Source organism: Aethalodelphis obliquidens, unplaced genomic scaffold (assembly GCF_003676395.1).
Source record: "Aethalodelphis obliquidens isolate GAN/ISIS:26980383/991018 unplaced genomic scaffold, ASM367639v1 scaffold25, whole genome shotgun sequence".
NCBI classification, from domain to species: Eukaryota; Metazoa; Chordata; class Mammalia; order Artiodactyla; family Delphinidae; genus Aethalodelphis; species Aethalodelphis obliquidens.
Window position 1 is genome coordinate 29096417 of NW_020837969.1, and position 22748 is coordinate 29119164.

The following is a 22748-nucleotide window of genomic DNA, read 5'->3' on the forward strand; positions in this document are numbered from 1 at the left end:
CTCTTCTGTGAACACAGTAACTTCAGTGGCTGAATTAGAAATGCCCTAGTGTGATGCTGCGGACCAGTGAAGGCTGCGGACTGGGAGACACAAGGTCTGGATGCTGGTTCTCGGCCACCGTGCTGCGGTTTGTTTTTACTGGGCACTTCAGGGCCCGGGATGCTGAGGAAGACGCAGTCCCCACCCTCAGGGAACTTACAGTCTAGCGGGGAGACACTGACAAGCGCAAGCCCCTGTGCGGAGCGGCATCAGTTACGAGGCAGTTAAACTCCTGACGTTAAGGAAGAGCAAAGCAGGCTTTCATCCACTGCTACCCTCGCACCTCACTGAATCTAGATTTTGTTCACTAAAATTGAGATAATTCCTTCTTAATCTACTTTACGGTGCTGTAGGGACCTCAAAGGCCAAAGCTCGTAGAAAAGCATAAAGGGCAATTCAAAGTAGAGACTGTTGATTAGTTACGTAACGGTGCTAATCTGCACATTTAAAGGATGTTTCATTCAGTGGTGCTACAGGAAAGCGGAACAGAGGGCTAGAAGGCTTGCAAGTCGCTGGTACCTGCTCCGAAAAAAAGCAAAACAAAACAAACAAAAAAACAGGCTTGACCTAACGTGGAGGGGAATCCGGAGCAAACTCCAAAGTCAAATCCTCGGAAGGTGACACGTCGGCCTGAGAACCCGCCGCCACTCACCTCGTCCCCGGGGTCACTCTCCAGGCGCCCGCACCACCCCCACCCCGGAAATCCCAGACCGCGGTCCTGACCGCCCGGACCGCGTCGCGGGCGCCTCCTGGCGGCCACCCGCGGCCACCCCCCGCTCGGGGCGCGGGAACGGCACTGGCGAACTAGGGAGAGAAGGGGCGTGGTCTTCTCGCGTGAACTAATGGCGTCATCGAAGCGACGGGCCCGGAAGGAAGTAGCGTGCGGAGAGGTGTGGCGGTTTCTGCGGTTGCACAGGGGTTCGGACGAGTACGGAGCGCCTGGAGGGACAGCCTGGTACGCGGCCCCCGCCCCTTAGCGCGCGCGTTTGGGCCTCGGTGAGGCTCCCGGCAGGAGCTGATCGACGGTTCCCCCCGGCCCCCAGCACAGCATCCTTTCTCCCTCGGGAGCGGGAAAGCAACCCCTTTCTGTCCCGTCCCTTCCCCGCGAGCCTCTAGACGGGACGGAGCGGAGGGTCTTGGAGCCTCCAGCCCCGAACCAGGGCTCCTGGGACTCGCGACCCTCTCTCAGAAGAGGGCAGGGAAGGAGCGCGAGGTGGAGCGGGGGTGACTTCGGGGAGGAAAGGGTTTTTGCACATAGGACGCAGCTGCAGATCGGTAGCTGGAGGCCGCACGGTGAAATAAGCGCCTCGCAGACGTCTGCGCCCGAGTTAAGTTAGACCCGGGAGACAGAAATCCACGCGCTGGACGCGTGGGCCCAGGCGCGCCCGATTGGGAACCTCGCTGACAGTTACCGTAGTTTTTCCAGATCATTCAGTGTTCAGGAAATGAGTCTCTGGATGCCAACTCCTTCGCGTCCTGGTGCCCGAATACAGTTGAACCCAGGAGCCCCAGAGTCTACCCAGCCTGGGGAACCCCCTTTCCCCTCTAACCATGGGCTTGGGGAACCTGTCAGTTGCAAAGTGCTAGTCAAGCATATGGGAGGGAGTGTGGCTTCAGTGCTGCTTAGATACCTATATTGTTTAGGGCCAAAGGAATAACGGGGAAGGTGGATGAAAGGCCAGAGAATCCCGCCATGGAACTCGGCTCGCATGCTGTCTGTGTCGCTCCAGCCTCTGAAAGGAGTAAATAATGGTTTCCTTTGAAGTGGCAGGCAATTAAGGACTGGGAGGCTCTGACCAGAATTACACAGCCACAACTGCCTGTCATCTGACATCCTCTGTAATTTGGGCCAACGTACTGCAGCTGCCTTGCTTCCCTTTTACTAATATGAGTGGCTCCGGTGACAGGCCGTTCGTGTTCACAGGAAGGGAAGGCTGTGTCCTGAACGCTGCCCAATTGGCACTGGTTCTTCCTTGGGCCACGGCTGTATCTGGAGCCAGTTAAGGAATGGTGGTGCCAAGTGAGAGCAAGGAGGAAGAGAGTTGTAGATCTAGCCTTGTGTTCATACTACTACAGACTGGACGTGAGCCACTTTCTGGAGCTCAGCTTGGGGAGGTGCTCTCGCTGTCAGAGCTTTTCTCCCGCAAGTCAGAGCGCACACGTCTTGCTGTATCTTTTCCCCCAGGGTGAACGCTCACTGATGGCTCAGTTGGGAGCAGTTTTGGCTGTGGCTGCCAGTTTCTTGTGTGCATCTCTCTTCTCAGCTGTGCACAAGATAGAAGAGGGACATATTGGGGTGTATTACAGGTAAGGCAGTGACACGGCGTAGCTTGCAACTTCCTGTTCAATGACTGGCTTTCCTAGTCAATGTTTAACAGATTCTGCTGACCAACTGTGTTTATATTTTGTTGAATAGGGGAGCCTTTTAGATTGAGCTTTTGTGTCAGTGACCGTGGGGAGGGGAATACACACACACGTAAATACATATATAAATGTAAATATAAAACCTAGTAGTCTGATGCCATGGATGATAATCGATAAACGTGTAGAGAGATTTAGAGAGAAAACCTAAAGGCAATCATGCCCCTTGAAGATCATCTCTGAAACACTGTTTTCTCCTACTTGCCTCTGGGCGTCTCGGTGCCACGAGCTTACCTCTGACAAGTACCGGTTCTTGATGGCAACCTGAGGAGATGTCATGTGGACCCACTCTTTAAAATTAACATTTCAGGAAGAATGGAAGAGCCTGCAGGTTGACTTGTATCCATCAAGGCAAGCTCTAGGATAGTGGTTCTTACAATAACCCATTATGTCACTTTATTTTTATTGCTCTTTTTTTAAAAAAAAAATGTATCTGTGACTTAATATACAGCAAAAAAGCATTTAATATAAATCTTGGGTTGCTTTCCTTTGAGTCACCTCCATAACCAAGTTATGTGCTGTAAGTCTTTATGAGCCCTTTCTTATATGTACCCCGTAATGCTTTTTCTCTGGATGCCAGTAGCGAGTTCTAGAAGTCTGATTGGGTTCCCCTCTCCCTTTAATTATTTCTTCCCACCATCTGTTTCTATGTCCCCCAAAATGGCTTTTAATTTTATTACCATTTACATATAACTTGATTAGAAAAGTAACTACTGCCAAAAAAATATTTAGATGGTTTATCAAGTGTACTTAAAATTATCCTTTTGGTTCTTTGTGTCACTGGACTCCAACACTAGTACCATTAATTGGTCACTATATTCCCGGATTTAACTGCCCTTGTGGATCGCCACAAGCCCGACAGATACAACAAAACAGCTCTCCTCTCTTATCTCAAGTATAGCCAAGGATTCTGCTGTCTTTATTCCACTTTGTCTGTGTGCCCGTTTTTCTCACTGCAAAAGCATGAATAGCGGTTTTAGGTTTTAGCGTCAGGCTTCCTAGAATATTAGGGTCAAGCTGAGAGGAAGACAGGGATCTGTGCGCATGGCTCTGGCACATGTCACTCTATATTAAATGTTTATGGGGCTGCAGAGAAAGTGGGCCCAAACAGTATTGATGTAACAGACACCCCTTTGCTAAACCAAACCTGCCTCTCTCTCCCTCCTCTGCAGAGGCGGTGCCCTGCTGACTTCCACCAGCGGCCCTGGCTTCCATCTCATGCTCCCATTCATCACATCCTATAAGTCTGTGCAGGTACACTCGGCTTGTGGGGCAGGGCTGGACGACTGCAGACTTGGGTGGTGATTAGTGCATGATTTGGAATGATTTAGCCATTGGATGAGTGGATGAGTATAATGCCTTTTCAAGGAACCACTTAAGAATAAGTCCTATATATAATATAAAGTATGAGCCTCCATGAGCCACTTACTTCTGGAGTTTTACTTGATTGTTGAAATAGCTGAACGGGGTCATTGCCTTGGCCCGTCATTCCCAGCTGGGAAATATGGCTTCACTTCAAGACAAAACCAGAGAAGAATCTGTTCTGAATACGCAGAAGGAAAAATAGGATGTTTGTGCATCTGTATGTTTTAAACCACAGGCTACCAAGATAGATGGAAATAAAACATGGTAATTTTGCTGGTTCTTTTTTTGAATTTCAGAGATGTGAACATAATTGGGGGGGGGGGTGAACTTGGAGAAGGGAAACGATATCTAAAATAGGTGTAGGATTAGTTATGACAGACCCAAAGCCAGGCTAAGTTAGACTAGTCATCTTTGAAGTATGTCCAGCTAAGAGGAATAAGAAGATTCAGAGAATGACTTTTAAACTAACGCAGGGAAATATCCTGGGATACCTCGTCAGCATCTGCCCTGTAGGTTTCTTCTGCCATTTACTGTGCTTGATGGTTTTCAAAGTGCCTTCCGTGCACATTATCTCATTTGAGTCTCACAGTAATCCTGAGAATGGGCCGAGCAGGTTTTAGAGGCTATGAGGTTAAATAAAGAATCTGCTGTTTCAAGACTAGTAAATGGAAGAAACGGAAGTAAGCACGGGTCTTAGGACTCCTAATCCAGGGTCTTTTTCACTGAACCATCATTGCTCAGCCTATTCATGGGGTGGTTCACTTACAGGGAAGCGGGGTGGGTACCTTTGCTTGGTTTAGTCTCACACTCTGTAAGTGAGGAGCACTCATTGGGGGTGTTCACATTTCACAGAGGCCAAGTTTAACCCAAATAAGTATTCAAGGCAAAGGCTGTTTGGGTTTCCCAAAAGAACTCACTTTGTTTGTCACTGCTCACCTTACAGCATCTTATGTCTCCCCTAATTCCAGACCACACTCCAGACAGATGAGGTGAAGAACGTACCTTGTGGGACAAGGTAAGGTGCCCAGAATAAAGCTGTGAAGCCCAAATAAGAGGCAAGGCCATCTGGCTGGCTACAGTAAGAGACAGTGAAAAGGGACGTACCACTTGGTGCTTTCACCAAGTTCTCTGCCCCCAAGCTCCCTATGTTCTGAGTTGAGTAGGTGGTGGAGTGCAGTAGAGAAGATCACAGAAGGGAGACAAGTTTGGAAGGGCCTCGAATGCCATGATAAAGGCTTTTAGCTCACAAATAACTTGCTAGAGGAAGATCACTTTAGCAGAACTAGCTATGGAGAATGTTGGAAAGGTGGTAGGCGGAGAACTCAGGGGCCGGAAATTCACCACCAATATGGTGGTCCAGCTGAAAAGTCAGGAAGGTCTGAACAGGGACAGAGTAACAAAGTAAACCACACCATAAGGGAACACTCGGACAAACACAGAATCAGAACATCCCACAGAATGACTGGCCCTATTTCATCACAAAGTCATTGTATTTGGAGGGGCCTTGGGTCAAAAAGGAGACGTAAAGATATAAGCAAATGTAATGGTGAACCTTGCTTAGAACTTGGTTCCAAAATAACAGCTATTAAAGACGTTACAGAAACTGTGTTAGTCATTTTGGGCTGCCGTAACAGAATGCCGCAGACTGGGTGGCTTAAACAACAGCCACTTATTTTCTCACGGTTCTAGAAGCTCAAAGTCCAAGGTCAAGGTGGCAGCAAGGTTGGTTCCTGGCCTGCAAGTGGCTGCTTTGCTGTGTCCTCACGTGGCCTTTCCTCTATGCACGTGTGGAGAGAGAGAAAGATCTCTGGTGTCTTTTTCTTCTTTCCTTTACCAGTCCAGTCAGATCAGGGCCCCACCATTATAACCTCATTTAACCTTAATTACCCGTGTAAAGGCCCTGCTTCCAAATACAGTCGCATTGGGGATTAGAGTTTCAGCATAGGGATTTTGGAGAGCACACAATTCAGTCCATGACAGGAACTTCTGGGGAAATTTGGAGAAAGACTGGGTATTAGATGGTAAGGAATTATTGCTAATTTCCTTAGGTTTGGGAATGGTATTGTGACTCTGTAGGAGACTGTCATTATTCTTAGGTGATTGATGCTTGACAGGTGTTAAGGGCTAAGGTATCCTGGCCGCAGCTTGCTTTGAAATGTTCAGCAAAAAAAAAAAAAGTAGATCAATCGATAGGTAAAATGTTAACAATTGTTAAATTTAGGTGTTGATATATGAGTGTTAGTTGTACTATTCTTTCAGCTTTTCTGTATGTTTGAAATTGTTTTCTAATGAATGTCAGGGCAGGGAGGACTGAACTAAAGTGATGGTGAAAACAAAGTGAGAAACAGTGACCATAAAACCCCACATTTTTAAGTTCTGAGAACTCCGTTACCTTCTTTAGTCTCTTCCTTTCGATTGATTGCTTTAATCAAAAGGCACTGCAGATTAAAAGGAGATGGACTACTCTTGTCTTACCGCCAAAGTTTCGTTTTTTTCTTCGCGGAGGTATTTTTAGGAGGTGTGATTTCTCACGAGATTGCGTTCTCGCTAGCAGCTCGGAAGGACTCCTGCCTGGAGAGCCTCCTGCCTCTGACCTCTCACCGCCCCCCCCCCCCCCCCCCCCCCGCCCTCTCCTCTTTTCCTGTCAAGTCACACACCTCCCGCCACCCCCTAGGAGAGGCACCATATTCCAGAGCTTAGCCTTGACTGCTGTGTCCGTCCCTCTTCCGACAGCGGTGGCGTGATGATCTACTTCGACAGAATCGAGGTGGTGAACTTCCTGGTCCCACACGCAGGTGTGTGCTTGCCGTGCCCCTCCCCCAGCCCAGCCCCTCCCCTGCAGCCCACTCCCCCCGCCCCACCACCGGCCCCACGCCTGCCCCGTGTCTGCAGCAGCAGCGCCCCGGAAAGGGACAGCCGCTGTGTCCGGGGATGTGGTGAGTCCCGCCCGTCCTCATCCTGAATCTCTCCTTCCTCCCAGTGTATGATATAGTGAAGAACTACACTGCCGACTACGACAAGGCGCTCATCTTCAACAAGATCCACCACGAGCTGAACCAGTTCTGCAGTGTCCACACGCTTCAGGAGGTCTACATCGAGCTCTTCGGTAAGAAAGCCTCTTGGGATGATCACCTGCTCAAGCAGCCCTGCTTCCCCGCTGCCTACTTCTGAGCTGCCCACAGGGCGGGATGGGTACCAAAGGCCCGGAAGTGTTGAAGATCCAGTGCCCGGGAAGCAGGCGGTCACACAGGGCATTCCTGGGAAATGCTGATGCCGGTGGAAGAAGCTCGTGAGAGTGGTTGAGCGTTGGGCACAGGAGTAATAGTGGATGCGAGGACTCGCTCCTGCGCTGAATCAGAGGCCTGGGATGGAAGTGTGTTCCCACTGTCCCTAAGCATCGTTTTGTAATGAAGAGGGGTCAGTTCTAGAAGAAACTTAGAGATTACCCAGCATCCTCCTATCAAGATAAGGGTACTAAGGCCCAAAGGGAGAAAGTGCCAGAGCTGGCTAGTAGCAGAGCTGAAGCTCAGACCTCCCTCCCCTGGCTTCTGGCTTCATCCATGCCACCCTGGATGAAGGGCACCAGGACCGAGTGATGAGAACAGCAAGGGTCACGTTTAATTCTAGAAGTGGGACAAGGACCATAGCTCTTACAGTTCCTAGAACCTCTGTGGGTTTTGGTTGTTGTTTTTACCCTATACCTGTAGAGAGGAATAGGGAAATGCTTAGAACAGAAAGGACCCACGTGGGACTTCCCTGGTGGCGCAGTGGTTAAGAATCCGCCTGCCAGTGCAGGGGACACGGGTTTGAGCCCTGGGCCGGGAAGATCCCATATGCCATGGAGCAACTAAGCCCGTGCTCCACAACTTCTGAGCCTGCGCTCTAGAGCCCGCGAGTCACAACTCCTGAGCCCACGTGCCACAGCTACTGGGCGCACACATCGCAACTACTGAAGCCCGCGCGCCCAGAGCCCGTCCTCTGCAACAAGAGAAGCCACTGCAATGAGAAGCCCGCGCACCACGACAAAGAGTAGCCCCCGGGCTTCCCTGGTGGCGCAGTGGTTGAGAGTCCACCTGCCAATGCAGGGGACACGGGTTTGTGCCCCGGTCCGGGAAGATCCCACATGCCGCGGAGTGGCTGGGCCCGTGAGCCATGGCCGCTGAGCCTGCGTGTCCGGAGCCTGTGCTCTGCAACGGGAGAGACCACAACAGTGAGAGGCCCGTGTATTGCCAAAAAAAAAAAAAAAAAACGAGTAGCCCCCGCTCACCGCAACTAGAGAAAGCCCGCGCGCAGCAACACAGACCCAACACAGCCAAAAATAAAATAAATAAATGTATTAAAAAAAAAAAAGCAAATGAACTTTGCAATCAGTGGTAACAGCTATTCTTGACATCAGGACTGAACAGTGATTTTTCCCAGGAATCTTCATTAAAAGGACCCTGAGTGAGAACATTCTGTAGAGTAGACAGAGGCGGAATCGTTGGCGACACCAGTCGTCTTAATTAAGCAAACAGCCTTTTGCACTGTGTTTCAGATTTGGGAAATCATCAGAAGCACTTTTGACTTTTCTGCAGAAGAAAATGAATCTAAATTCACTTTATAGGCTTTGGATTCTCTTGTGGGGTTTGGATTCAGTGTGCTGTTAAGAACAGTTCAGTAAATCTGCTGTTGATTTTTTTTTAACCTCAAACTGATATAATTTCATAAAATATCTTAGTTTTCCCTCTAGCCATTGTTTTAGAACTTGTGCCATTAAATGAACGTTCCAAAGCATTTGAAACAACAAAAGACAGAAGAGCTCTAATTCCCATGTAGAGGGAATTAAAATGTGAAATTATTCTGCATTAGAGAACTTCTCACTATCTTGCAGATGAACTTGGCGTCCTAGTAAAGTAAAACTTCTTGTACAGAGGAGCTGGGGAAGTGTGTTTGCTTTGAAATATCTTTTAACATCATTCTTGCCAGCAAGCACTGTTTTGTTTAGAATCCATTTGCATCTGCAAAGGAGAAATTCAAGTCTCTAATCCTGTTCCTTGAAGTTGGAAAGTTTTTCTCTGGTCCCCTCCTCTCAGGACGCATAGCCCTGACTTTCAGCTTGACTGCAGTTTTTATCACTGCTTGCTCTGATGCATCCTCTTTGCCTGTTTTATTAAAATGTTATCCAGTACTTGTTAAGAAGTTTGTCTGAAGACCCTCTTTGTGTTCACGTAATAACATAACTTAATCTGCATCTGTCAGCATAACCATCACCTATAAACAACTTAGTACTGGTGTTACTTTGGTAGTAAACCACCATGCAAAACATTTCTTCCAGATTTTCCTAGAAAATCACTAGCCCCGGGTCACAATTTTCTGCCTTGACTCAGACAGAATTTAATCTGATAAACAACTGTGTTATTAACTTATGGAGGGTATAGGGCATCTCCCTTAAAGTTTGGTCGGTCTCCTATTTAAAATAGAAAATGTGGAATGTAATGTTTATCTCTAGCCGTCAAATTGTTAGACCCATGTCAGGTGGGAGGTGCTGCCCTTATGGGCATTTCTCTCAGTGCTGAGAGGCTGCTGGGAACGTATCTGATATGTCGAAGTATTAAAACCCCTTGCTTAGCGATATGACAGTTGAAGAAAGTACTGTTCTCAACCCTAACAACCAAAGCATAATAATTAAACAGGTTCTTTATTTTGGGTCCTGACTAGCTTGAGCACATCACTGAACCTCTGTGGGCCTCAGTTTGAGCATCTATAACAGGCAAGGAGTTAGACTTACTGTTCCTCAAAGGCTCCTGGATCACGAATGGCCACTTAAAGCAGATGGCAGCTGACAGTAGGGAGATGGTTCCGTGAAGATGTCCCAGCCTGGTTTCGTGGGTCCTTTTCTCAGTGCTCTTCCAGGATCTTACTGAGGATCTCATGGGCGGGGGGCAGGGCAGGGAAGGCCCAGGTCAGAGCAGGCAGCCTGGGCGCCGCTGTTCTAGGGCCACAGCTAGAGGGACAGTCGGTTACAGCTCTTCCAACCCTTGTCCGTGAAGTGACTCACGTGTCATGTTTCAGACAGAGAATCAGGACCAAAGCAAACAACACATCAGACCACTTGGGCTCGTTTCCAGAGCTGTAAATTGTCATTCTTCTCCTTGTGTTATTTGATGGAGTTCCTAATGGAATTAGTCTTCCTTGGGGCTTTCCTTGACATCAGAGTCTGTTTTTCTTTTAGAAACCTCTAAAATTACTAGATTTAGTGTGCTTGGCTTTTTCAAAATACCTAACTTGGCCATTCCACCTTCCTTCTTCGTGAAAGCCAGGCGGCCACCTTCTGTTGCTGCTGTTTCTAGGGAAAGGCTGCTGCCTGACTCAAAAACTGTGCTCGAGTTGTTTGTCCTTTTAAAGCTTAGCTCCCTTCTGGGCGAGGCTGATGTCTTCTTGAGGCCCCAGGGAAAGGACACGCTCACGGCTGGCTCACGTAGAGGACCGAGTGGGCCTCCCGCTGTGAGAGCCTTGCAGGGCGTCTTTAGACATCCGGGCCCTGATGAGCACTCTGCCTTGGGAAGACCTTTTGCCTGTCGGGTGCATTCGTGAGCCGGTGTCTTGCCTTGCACTCTACCACCGTTCTTCCCTCCTCCCCGCCTGAAAAGTGTAACAGCTCCCTTTTCTATCTGTCTTGATTCCAGATCAGATTGATGAAAATCTCAAACTGGCTCTGCAACAGGACCTGACCTCCATGGCCCCCGGGCTCGTCATCCAAGTAAGCACCGCCCTGGTGGGAGGCCTGCCATCGCCCCCCGACCCCCGAGGAAGGTGCATCCCCTCTTCCAGAGGCTGTCCTGTCTGTGCAGGAAGATCAAGGACCGGTGGGAGCTGGTCCCTCAGCCCCTCACCTCCCCATCAGGTGCTGTTTTTATCCCTCTCCAGGCTGTGCGGGTGACAAAGCCCAACATACCTGAAGCCATCCGCAGGAACTACGAGCTGATGTGAGTGTGCCGGTGCCCCGGCGGTAACCACCGCGCTCCCCTGCCTCCCGTTCATCCCATCCCGGGTCGGTCGACGCCGGGCCAGGCATCCCCTCTTGAGTATTTGTCACAGCGCACCGCCCTGGAAGATGGGGCGGGCATGTCAGGACGCTCCCCTGGGCTCCGCAATGACAGGGCAGGGATGCTCTTCAGAGGGCCGGGGCGGGGGCGGGGGGAGGCGTGTGGCATTTCACGGCTCGTTCCAAAGAAGACGGGGAGCGGCGATTGCGTGGGCAGGCAGGTGCCTTTTACTGAAGTCAGTTATGCTTTATTTCCTACCAATGAGTTATGGAGGAGAAGGCAAGCCATGTTACTGCCTGCAGCAGAGCCGCTTTCACCTGGGACGTTACAGAGCCTGCCAGGAGAGAGGAAGGAATGACAGCTTGCGTCCCCCGGGGCGGGGGCAGCTTGTCTTCTCCAGGGCGCAGTGAATCTCCGCAGAAGCTGGTCCCCAGCGGCCTCACAGCTGTGCATTTTTCTCCCCTTCAGGGAAAGCGAGAAGACGAAGCTTCTGATTGCAGCCCAGAAGCAGAAGGTGGTGGAGAAGGAAGCCGAGACAGAGCGGAAGAAGGCCCTCATTGGTCTGACTGTGCTTGTGGGGTCCCCTTTCAGAGCAGACAGGCTGGGGAGGGTGGAGAGATTCAGGAAGCCTGGGGCTCGGTCCTCCGAAGCCCTGCCACACGCGGGGTCGGCCTGCATCCCCCGGAGACAGCTGAAATTGTCAGATCACAGCCAGGGATCCTGAGTTCTGAGTTTCCACACATCTCTTAAATGAAAGGAGCCCTTCCAGTAAATTCCTCATTCACAATAATAATAACACCGATTGGGCCCTTACTACGAGCCGTGGGCTTTTCTAAATGCTCGCGGGTGAATCATCTCGCTCCTCACACACCCACCCCTGCCGGGTGAGGAAGGCAGCATCCTTAACCTCCTCTCACTGAGCTGAAGCACACGGAGGCTAGATTGCTGCCCACGGTCACATGGCAGAGAAGTGATGGAAACGGGGTTCAAATCCAGGGACTCTGCCCCTGAACCCGGCTTCTTTACCACTGCACCAGACGACCAGCCACAGCCCTGGCCACTTCCTAAAGTGCAGTGGCAGGAGGAAACCTGTACCTCAACCCTTAAAACATTCCTTTGGGAGAAATATCCTGTGACTTGGGAGAGGGAGCCTGCCATGGCTGCCTCTGGGCCAGTGGCCCTTCACCCGAGCCCACCCGCTGCCCTGCATCAGGGCCTCAGATCAGGTGGAAGGTGCAATGCCGTCAAACTCTGGACGTGTCGGGGCTCTAAGCCTTTCTCAACTTCATTAATACAGAGGCAGAGAAAGTGGCTCAGGTGGCAGAAATCACCTATGGGCAGAAGGTGATGGAGAAGGAGACGGAGAAGAGAATTTCGGAAATCGAAGGTGAGCGAGATTCCCGCCTGCCTTTTCCTCAAACCCCGCTCTGGGGCCGGGTCGGGGGGGGGGGGTCATTTCTTCTGCTCTGTAATCTCTGTGCTCAGATGTTATGGTTTCTTTGGAACATCCCTTGTTCTCTATGCTCTGACTTGAGTTTTGGGGAGATTCGGTCCAGGCTGGCATTAATTTTGCACTTCAGAGAGTTTCAGTCATTCATCAGATTTTAGTTGGGTGCCACCAGGACTCTTCTGCCAGGCTTAAGAAAAAGGGAGGTCACGTGGTCCCTGCTGTCTTGGGCTCACAGTCTGGCATTGGAAGTAAACCAAGAAGCTAGGTCCAGACAGCAGCTTTCTCCCCCCTGCCTTACCCGCCCCCCTCCTCAGAAGCCCGTGAACACCATCGTTTTGGCCTCTCAGGGTCCCTGTGGATGTTAAGCTGGGTGTGAAGAAGACACCTTTCAATACCGACACCACGAGCTGGAGAGAGGTGTTGTCTTTGCCAGCTTCTCTGAATCTCACTCACCTTCAGTCCCCTGCCCCTCAGCTCTCACCTCATTCCCACCACCCACCTTCTCCTCCGTGTGGTGCCTTTATATCAAGGAAATTCTAGGCCAAAAACAAGACCTCAGGGCCCAGCTTCAGGCTGCACAGTGCTGTGTCCAGTAGTACCCGCGATGGGGCCTCTCGGGCTTTGCAGGTGCCCGTGGAGGAGCCAGTTAGGCCTTTACGGATCAGCGGCTCCTCACTGGGGAGCTCTTAGCCGAACAGCACATTTTTATTATAAACGCAGGTCACCAGGCGCTAAGGCCAGTCGAGTTGGCCGCATGCACCCCAGCCAGCCTGCAGGCTTCCACCACCCAGGGCCTTGCTGAGGCTGTGCAGTAAGAACCCACCCCCAGTCCCCGCTTGCTTCCCAGGCTTTTGCTACAGCTGTTGCTCGTGCAAGGCTGGCCTCATTCCCAAGGCCAGGGAGTAAATATCAAAAATTTTGCATCAGCTTGACCGAAAGCTGGTCTGAGCAGATTAAGGAAGCAGATTGCAAAGTAGAAGTTTAAATGTGTCTTAGTCCAAACAGGTGTTAGTCTAGACCATGGCATGTCATGCCCTTCAAGTTGTGCCAGCTTAAGCGCTGCTAATTGGAGCCTTTCTGAAATGATTGATGGAAATGAAAAGGGACCTGAAGTTGGAGAGGGGCTGAGCTGTTTTGTTTATGGTAGTCGGTTTCAGGGCAGATCCACCTCGGGCCGTATCCAGAGCCTTCTTCGGGCTTCCCTTGGTCTTGCTGTGTACTAGGAGGGGAGAGCGCCGGGGTGGAGAGCTCGGAGACAGGAGGTTGAGGCGGGTCCCGTCCCTCTCCTCACAGGCCACAGAAGGAGTAAGCGGCTAGAAAGAGGATGTGTCTCCACGATGCTATCAGAAAAGACACTGTCGGGCACAGCGGCAGACTTACTCAGAGTTAGCTAGGCCCCACCACCGGGAGATGCTGTCAGAGCACTCCTTCATCTTGGTCGATTTTCACAACCACTTGTGAAACAGGAGAAAAATGCCTTTTCCCCAGTTTCATAAATGAGGAAATCAGAGCACAGAGAAGCCAGAGCGGTGTGCCCAGGGTCACGGAGGCAGTCGGGGAAAGTGGCGGGGACTAGCCTTCTGATAGCCTCTGCCCTTCACTTCACTGCGTTCTTCTCTTAAGATGCTGCGTTTCTGGCCCGGGAGAAGGCCAAGGCGGACGCCGAGTGCTACACTGCCATGAAAATAGCCGAAGCAAATAAGGTAAAGGCCCAGCGCCGCCTGGCCGCCAGAGGGCGTGCGCCCGGCTTGAGAGTAGCCGGGTGGTTGTAAGAACATGGCGTCTGCCCCAGCCCCTCCTGGTCGCGAGCGAGGACTCCTGGGCCGTGTGGGCCAGCGCTTTCCCTTTCCCTTAGCTGGACCCTGAGAGAAGTTTGATTTTGCTGGTAAACAGAGAAACTCTCGCAGTTCTCACCTTGAGGACCTGAGATTACTCTCTCCCAGAGAAGGGGTTTCACGGTTACTAACGTTAACATTGAGACCAGGAAGAGGCGCAGGGGGCGTGGTTCTCACGGAGACCCTCTCCTCGCGAAAGTAAAGGAATGCCGCCCAGACTTTCCCTAATCTGGCCCCATCAGAGTCTTCCTTCCTCATTTTTCTTCCAGCTGAAGCTGACCCCTGAGTATTTGCAGCTGATGAAGTACAAGGCCATCGCTTCCAACAGCAAGATTTACTTTGGCAAAGACATCCCTGACATGTTCGTGGACGCTGCGGGCAGCCTGGGCAAGCACTTGGAGGCGCTAGCTGACAAGCCGAGCTTTGGCTTGGAAGAGGAGCCCTCGGAGGCAGACGCGGAGGAGAACTGAATGTTTGTCCCCAGCCGCACATGACCCTCAAAGAGATCTTTATTTTTTAATGATGAACCAGCCCTCCCTTCCACACTACCTTCTTTGACTCTCTTCCACGTACTGTGGTGAAAAAAGAAGAAACGGACTTAAACCTATTCCCCTTCCTGGGAAGCGGGGGTAGGGACTGATGAATTGGGGTTTTCTTCAGGTAAGTAGGTTACGTGGCTTCTGTTAAGATTTGGAAACCATGGGCTAGACCTTTGAGTTCCAGGCACTGATTTTCGCCCTTTTGAAGCTGGCTTAATTAGGGATGCTATTAATAAGGAGTGGGAGAAATGCAGGGTGTCGCCTCCGATCGGACTGCCCTTATTTGGGGAAAGGCAGTCCAGTGTTCTCTACCTGCCTCCAAGGTGGGAGATGCCCGTGGGTGAGGCCCAGCTACCGAGCAAATACGTGCTTGTAAGTTTGCCAGCAGAGCTGTGGAGAAACGGCTGCGATGGATGTTGGCTTTCCTGGCACTCCTGGCCGTGAGCCCGTGGGTTACTGCCGAGGCCCGCTCTCTGGAGCCCTGGTAAGGAAGAGCTGGTGCTATAGGTTTTGCAGGCTTTTCTACACACCACCCTCCTTGCCCCAGGGCTGAAAGCGTGGTGGCTTCCGACCACATTTCCAGGGTCAGGGTTTGGCTGCCACCACACAATTCTTTTTAAAACTTTTCACCTATTCTGTGATTTGGTTTTTTTCTCCTCTTAACCTGTTCGTTGGTTCCACTCAGCATCAAGAAGACAGGAATGAAGAACTCAGGTGTCTTCAAAGCTGCTGAAGTGGGACCGTGCTGTTAGCCACTGTGGTACCTGCTTGGCAAACTGTGCGCGTTCCTTGAGGTCAAGTGTCTTTTCATTGCTGTGGGGATCCTACGGTTGAAGACCTCCTCTGGGGGAGGAAGAAGGGCTCGTCCCAAAGGTTCCCCAATCTCGGTGCCTGTGACTTGTGCTGGGGTCTGTCTGATGTAGTGATAAGGGGGAGCCCGTTCGCTAAGCGGCCGGTGTCTTTAAATCCAGGGCCCCAGGGGCCACACCGAGTGTTAAATCTCCAGAGACAGCTGTGTGGGTGCGAGTCCATGCCCTAGTCCCTGGGCCAGGCCTGCATCAGAATCCACTCAAATGTTGTTTCATTACTAATTGGGAGGTGTGGGGGGGGGGAACACAAACATGAAAAAAAGGTTTTCTTGTGTCCTGAAGTTGGAGTTGGGGGCAGGAGTGTGTACCAGGTCGCTAAGTGGAGGGCAGCTGTCTGGAGTGAACTTGCAAGCCTGTTGGTGTCGTCCACGACAAGCCCTGGCTGAGGATTTGTTATTAGCTGCCCCCCTCCAAGAAGAACTCGCACTGTACCCCTCTTTTCTCGGTGAAACTACAAATGATACTTTCTGGCACAGATTTCCATCTCATTTTTGATCCCACACCCAGACTTCTGATTAATCGAATGGCCCCAAAAGTCGGGCTACCTTGCTTCTAAGTAGCACCAGGCTCTTTGGGAGTTGGGGGAGCATGCAGCCGGCCTAGGAATACACAAAGGGTTAATCCCTCTTAATTTAAATGTTGCCCTTCTCTGTTCTAATTTGTGGGACTTAGAATTCTCAAACCACCATTCCTGGTCACACTCTGTGCAGGCAGCCAGATGTTCCTGGGAGTGATGGATTTTAATGTGCTCAGAAGGCCTTGCAGAAGGCAATTAGTCTAAGACCAACATAAGGTATCCATCATTAAGATACACTCACCCTCCTCCCACTTCAGTGCCATTAATCACTTGTTAGGAGTACCACGTCACAGCCAGCATCCCTGATTTACATATTTGTCGGCTCCTCTGCTCTGAGACCGGCTGCCTAAGCCTCAGAAAACACTACTTCTCTCCAGTGGAATACGCAGCAAGGACATCTCAGCCTCTCTGAATAGCAAGCTTGCTCAGATTCTTAACCGGAACTTCTCTCTAATACTAGCATCCTGTGATGGCTTGTCCCTTGCACTAGATCACAAAGGAGCCTCGGTGAAGTCCTGCTACACCTGCCCCCCTTCAATGTCAATGTCACTTCTTCTTTAAGCCAAAAATATAACTGTTGTAGTACCCATTCGTTTAACTCCAATGTTGTCTGTACCTGCCTGAATAGGAAAATCATGGAAATGGGCTGTTTTCTTAGCTTGGGACAACTAACCAGTCTGTCTGTGTGACTTCGTTTCTGTAACACTTACTAGAAAACCTGATCTGAAAACATTTGAATTCTAAACATGTAAACTGTGACAGCCTGCAATTCTGTAGGCAGTAAAGTCATGGCTGCTACTGATAAACGGAACCTCTATCAAAATAAGGAACTGTTTATAAAAGTCAGTTTTCGTAGGACTTTCCCAGGAAAAATCACCTTGGTTGAATGTCTCTCACTCATTAAACTTTGCAGAAGTGATCTATATTCAGTACTGTTTTTAATCACTTTTTTTAATATCAGGACAGAATATTTGAAAGGAAGCCACAGTTTGTTAATTTTTATATGACTAAAATAAATTCGGAGGGATCTGCGATCATATTAAGTTGAGAGAGGGGAAAAAAATCACTGAAAGAATTTTAGCAATATAGTCATCCCTCGGCATCTGCAGGGGACTGGTTCCAGGACACTCCCCCCGACCCCATAGCAAAATCCGTGGATGCTCAAGTCCCTTATATAAAATGGCCTAGTATAGCTGCCTCTGTATCCGCGGGTTCCACATCCACAGATACAAAGGGCCGACTATATTGATCCGAAAAAAGTGGATGTTTTATAAATGATCTGTTGCAGTTTCTATGAGTCTCTATCTTTCAACACAGATAACTTCACCATTTATAAACAGTGAAAGTAAGAGCTTCATATTTACTGACTACCTATTTAAGTTTGATCGAGGATACGTTGTATCCTGACTAGGGGTCACTCTGCCTCTATGGACTTAACCACTGCTTCTTTAGTTCTATTCAGTAGGGTTCTAGCCACTATTTCTGGTGTTTCCTTTTAAAAGAGGTAATAGCCAATCATTTTGTGTTTGTATTTCCATTCCTCTCTATTTCTGCTTTTGTGCAAGCTGGTGATTGAATACTCAAAACTAATTCTACTTGCAAAGAGCCCCGAGGACTGAATGACCCCCTTTGAAACTGAGAAATGATTGTTGTTATATTAATCACTCTACAAATGATATGCTGGATTAATTGCCTTGGGCTGATAGATGGAAGAACTGTTTTAGACAACTCTAAAGATGTGATTTGATGTCTTAGTTTTATTTTCAGTCTCGCTAAATAAAATGAGTCTTTGTATTTTTTTATTACAGTGAAATTTAGCAATAGCTAATATTAGATTAGGTGATATAAAGAGATAAAACATTTTTGCCTAGTGAGTTAAGTCGAGCCCCAAAAATATATTCAGATGAATATCTATTCCCATTATCAATGTAGAAATAATAAACAGCTTATTTGTGAAAATGGCATAATTCTTGGTAGGTGCTACGGAGATTTATCGTAAAATACTCCAAACACTGCTGCAATTCTGCTCCAAAAGAGCAGAGGTACTTTCAACTGACCCAAAATATATTTGATATCAATTCGGTAAGAAAGTCGCAGTCTCTGTCTGGGAAATATGCCCAGCCTAGAGTTGCCGAATAAAATACAGGATGCCCAGTTAAATGTGATTTTCATATAAATAACGAGTAATTTTTAGTATAAGTATGTCCCAAATATTGCATGAGACATACTAAAAAAGTATTCGTTGTTTATATGAAATTCACATTTAACTGAGCATCCTGAACAGTTGACCCTTGAACAGCACGGGTCCGCTCTTACACGGATTTTTTTCAATAAACGCATACTACAGGACTATTCAATCTGCGGTTGGTTGCCTTCGCAGGTGCAGAACCACAGATACGAGGGCCTGCTATAAAGTTATAGGCAGATTTTTGTCAATGCCAGCCGGGGTCAGTGCCTCTAACACCTGCATTGTTCAAGGATCAACTGTATTTTTATTTGCTAAATCTGGCAACCCTAGCCCATGCTTTCTCAGGTTTTTCAATGGTGCTCCCAAACTTTCTCTGTTGGTTGGAGAGCCCAACACAAATACTACGGATTTACAACTGAATAGGTAAATTAAGAATGTAGTTTCTAGAGTTAGACTGCCAAGATTCAAATCCCTTCTCTACCACTTCTTAGATGTATGGTCTTGAATAAATTCTTTAACCTGTCTGAGCCTCAGTTTCTTCATCTATAAAATGGGTTGAGTGGATGAAATGAAAACGCATTGTGAAATGAAACGCATGTGAAGGGGTTAGCACGGTGCATAAGTGTTCAAAAATAACTTATTTTCAGTCATCTGGAAAAACAGGCTAGAAAACACACAGGTAACTAAGTGGGAAATCAAACAGATGTGATAACATGGAATAAGATTACAGGTAGGATAGCAGCACATAGAGGAAGAAAGGAACAACACTGCAATTCAGCAAACGCAGTATTGAGAATTCGTACTTCCAGCAATGCAGTAGACAGGTAGAAAATTAGCCAGTTTGGCCCTGTTGAAATTAATTGCCCACTTCTGGGCTCCAATTAAAATTTAAAAAGACTTGTAGAGGCTAGAAAGAAAAAATGTTAAAACCAAAAGAAAAAAAGTAGTTAAAAGCTAAATCTCATGGGTTGACCCCAGAAAAGGCAGAAGGGGAGTTCAGCAACTTCACTTTTATAAAACTTGCATGATCGTACAACACAGGGAATATATCCACTATTTTAAAATAGCCATAAATGGAGCATAACCTTTAAAAACTGTGAATCACTATATTGTGCACCTGTAACGTATAATATTGTCCATCAACTATACTTCAATTTTTTTAAAAAGTTGCGGGTTTTCCCTGGTGGTCCAGTGGTTAAGACTCCACACTTCCACTGCAGCGGGCACGGGTTCGATCCCTGGTCAGGGAACCAAGATCCCGCCCGCCTCATGGCACAGCCAAAAAAAAAAAAAGTTGCATCATGGTCAGCTAGATAGTCTAGCTCCTCAGAGACCAAAGAAGAGGAAATGGGCTCGCAGAATAGAGCATTTTGAAAGATTTTACTTTAAGACTGGCTAAAATTTGAAATAGGGAGAAGTGGTTATCTGCAAATAGAAAATAAATCCAGGGATTATCACAGATAACATTTTCTTCTCTGATGGTCTTGGGGAGATTCTGTGCTGTTTGGGATGGTTTAAATGTCATCCTCTCTATATGAAGTATCAAATGATCTCTAAAGGTCCTCACCAGGTCTAGGGTTCTAGAATCTATATTGACATTTCAAAAGCCAAATGTGACAGTATGTTTGCTGAGGGATTGCTGACATGGCTTCTCTACCTGAATTCATTTAAACTGGAACATGGGCATTATTTTTCCATTTCTCTTCAGAGCCAAGTAACCAGGCAACAGTAATTTTTTATTATTTTATCTTTTTTTTTTTAATCCCCCTGAAAGAATCACAGTAAACTCAAAAGCAAACTTTTATTTTTGGCCACACCGCGCAGCATGTGGGATCTTAATCCCAACAGGGATGACACCCACGCCCTTGGCAGTGAAAGTGCAGAGTCCTAACCACTGGACGGCCAGGGGATTCCCTAAAGGAAATAATTTTTAAATCCATAAATGTTTTTCTCATAATTCAGGGCCTTAGACTACAGAGGTGTATATTTTAAAAGTTTGATGGCATTTATGGTAAGTATACTAGATTTTTATAAAATTGTTTATGAAACCGGTTCCTCTGGGTATTTGGCTTTCTAATCTCTTTTCTTCTTTGTCCTTGCAAACTGTTGGAGCAATTTAAAGACAATTACTAGGGATGAGGTGATTTCAGACTTGCATTTTTCAAGGATTAAGTAGTATGGAAGGATGAAAGGTTAAATTAGATGGTTGATGTCCCAGGAAGAGGAAGAAACTAAAAATGAAAATAAGGAGGGAAAAGTGGAATAAAATTCATTCAAAAGTACAGCTAAGACGCTAAAAAAAAATTGGAAAATGGGAAATCATAATGAGACTGGGGTCCCCATGATCTTTTTGCCTTTATTTCCGTTTTTATAAGGTCATAGAATGTTAGAGATGAAAAGTATCTTAGAAGTGAATCCACAATAAATCCTGTCCTACTCATCTTGGTCTCCCCTGGTTCCTTTACAGAGAAAACGTCTCAATAAATGTTGACTAATGGAGGGACTAGTGTTCACTGAACACTTGCTTTGGGGAGCACTCTGCTAAGTGTGTGTCACATGCTACCTTGATTGATCCTTACTGCAAGTCTGAAGGAGATGTTGACGGACTCCATTTTATAAATGAAAAACTGAGAAGTTCAGTTACAGTTTAGTGATGAAACCAAGATTCAACTTGTGTCAGTCCTATGCCCACCACCACCCAATCTTGCCGCCACTATCCTTATTAACTTGAACGCTTAAATCACTCTTCTGATACTTTTTGGGGAGCCACACTCACACCATTGGGGTGGGAGGTTGACCTTGTAATTCAAAGAAATGACCTGACTTATTAAATGAAGGTACTTCTACTTATTGTCATAGTGAGCTATCACCTGGATTATACATCCCTTAGTTCTGTTAAGTATTTATGGTCTTTAAAATGTTTTCTATATAGCATATCCGTTGAAGTATGTCATGCTCACCCAATCCTTCCGCTATACAGCCCTTCACCATGATCCCTTTGTTCCTTCCACCACTGACTGCCCGCTAGCGCCTTCCAACCTTGCACCTCTACCACAAGCATCTATTAGTATATTCACACCATGAAGGGCTAGTCTAGTCATTTTTTAATCTTTATCACTTTGGCAGGAGTAGAAATTATCAAGTCCAGAGACATTTTACTTGAACACACTGCAACCCTAGTTTACAGATAACCCAGTTTTGTGTTCGTGGTAGATGGAAACTTCCCCAAAAGAAGTCCTTGATGACAAAGACCCTAGGTTCTGCTCAAAGTGATTTTCCCAGGGCAGACATGTGAAATTCTACCTCAGTTCCCAGGGTCTGGGAAGACGGTGAGAGAAGAAAGTACGAACGTTGCCCTTTCTTTCCAGAAGGCTCGAAGCCCAGTCACCTCAAGACAACATGGAGAGCAAACTTTAGCCCTTTCCCCAACGTAATAGCATCTCATTCATGAAGCTGAATTAATGCTTGAGAGTCTTTCAACAGTACAGCAGTACAGCCAAGAATGTTTTCTGCAGCAAAATCCATCTCTATTTGCCTCACCACCTACCATTTCACCATCCGACTATTAAACTTAGTATTTTACTGCGCTAATCTTCTTTTTTAATTTATTTATTTGTTTATTTATTTATGGCTGTCTTGGGTCTTCGTTTCTGCGCGAGGGCTTTCTCTAGTTGCGGCAAGCAGGGGCCACTCTTCATCGCGGTGCGCGGGCCTCCCTAATTGCCGAGCCCAGGCTCCAGACGCACAGGCTCAGTAGTTGCGGTTCACGGGCCTAATTGCTCCGCGGCATGTGGGATCTTCCCAGACCAGGGCTCGAACCCGTGTCCCCTGCATTGGCAGGCAGATTCCCAACCACTGCGCCACTAGGGAAGCTCCTACCGCGCCCCTCATCCTGTTTGTGATCTTCATATGGCCCAGAGCTACACACATAGGAGACTCAAGAACTGGGCTGAATGTGTGGGGAGCCCAGGCTGGACTGTCTAAAGCTGCCTGTGCTCTCCTCCCAGAAGGCGGCACCTGCCACCGGGGGGACTGCGGCGTGGACAGTCTGAGTTGAGGCTTGTCCAAACTACACACCGGGTTTTGTAAATTAAGTATCAATACAATAAGAATTCAAAGATCTCATTAAGTTTTTCTATTGGTTACATATTGAAACCTTACTCTGGATATATTGGGCTATATAAAATGTATTTTTTTAATGTGCCTATTAGAAAACTTTAAATTACATATGTGTCTTACACTGGGCAGTACTGGGCTAAAGGATGACCAGAGGAAAATAACCGTACATTTGAATCCTGCCATGTTCTTTGCAGTTTTCTTTTATATCTCTTAACGGTTCCTCCCGAGAATCATCTGAGATAAAAGGCATGTCTCCCGCCCCAGCAGCTTCTCCTGCTGATCCGCTAGCAAAGGACCCCGGGAAGAGGACCTCGGGCATAG

General features: G+C 47.9%; 1 protein-coding gene across 5 annotated transcripts; it reads left to right on the top strand.

The window, feature by feature from the left end:
• Window positions 1-885: 885 nt before the first annotated feature.
• ERLIN2 (ER lipid raft associated 2) lies at window positions 886-21857 on the top strand. 5 transcript variants are annotated; one of them, XR_003436281.1, is made up of 13 exons: window positions 1008-1781; window positions 2225-2346; window positions 3633-3714; window positions 4794-4840; window positions 6559-6620; window positions 6806-6931; window positions 10491-10564; window positions 10732-10790; window positions 11319-11410; window positions 12148-12237; window positions 13924-14003; window positions 14405-14795; window positions 21677-21857. XR_003436281.1 is itself a non-coding variant. In XM_027122820.1 (12 exons), the coding sequence occupies exons 2-12, from the start codon at window positions 2240-2242 to the stop codon at window positions 14603-14605; spliced, it is 1020 nt and encodes a 339-aa protein (XP_026978621.1). In that variant the 5' UTR covers window positions 886-994; window positions 2225-2239; the 3' UTR covers window positions 14606-17175. The 5 variants fall into 5 exon arrangements, 3 of the variants coding, with proteins under 3 accessions (XP_026978621.1, XP_026978620.1, XP_026978622.1); XR_003436280.1 differs by lacking the exon at window positions 21677-21857 and adding an exon at window positions 15360-17911; XM_027122820.1 differs by lacking the exons at window positions 1008-1781; window positions 21677-21857 and adding an exon at window positions 886-994 and having other exon boundaries at window positions 14405-17175.
• Window positions 21858-22748: the final 891 nt, after the last annotated feature.

Bases quoted from the DNA above. Each gene is read 5' to 3' on its own strand.
- ERLIN2 (XM_027122819.1), top strand. From the start codon at position 1,710: ATGAAAGGCCAGAGAATCCCGCCATGGAACTCGGCTCGCATGCTGTCT. The intron at 6,621-6,805 runs GTGTGTGCTTGC...CCTTCCTCCCAG, and splicing joins CTTCCTGGTCCCACACGCAG to TGTATGATATAGTGAAGAAC. The intron at 10,791-11,318 runs GTGAGTGTGCCG...TCTCCCCTTCAG, and splicing joins CGCAGGAACTACGAGCTGAT to GGAAAGCGAGAAGACGAAGC.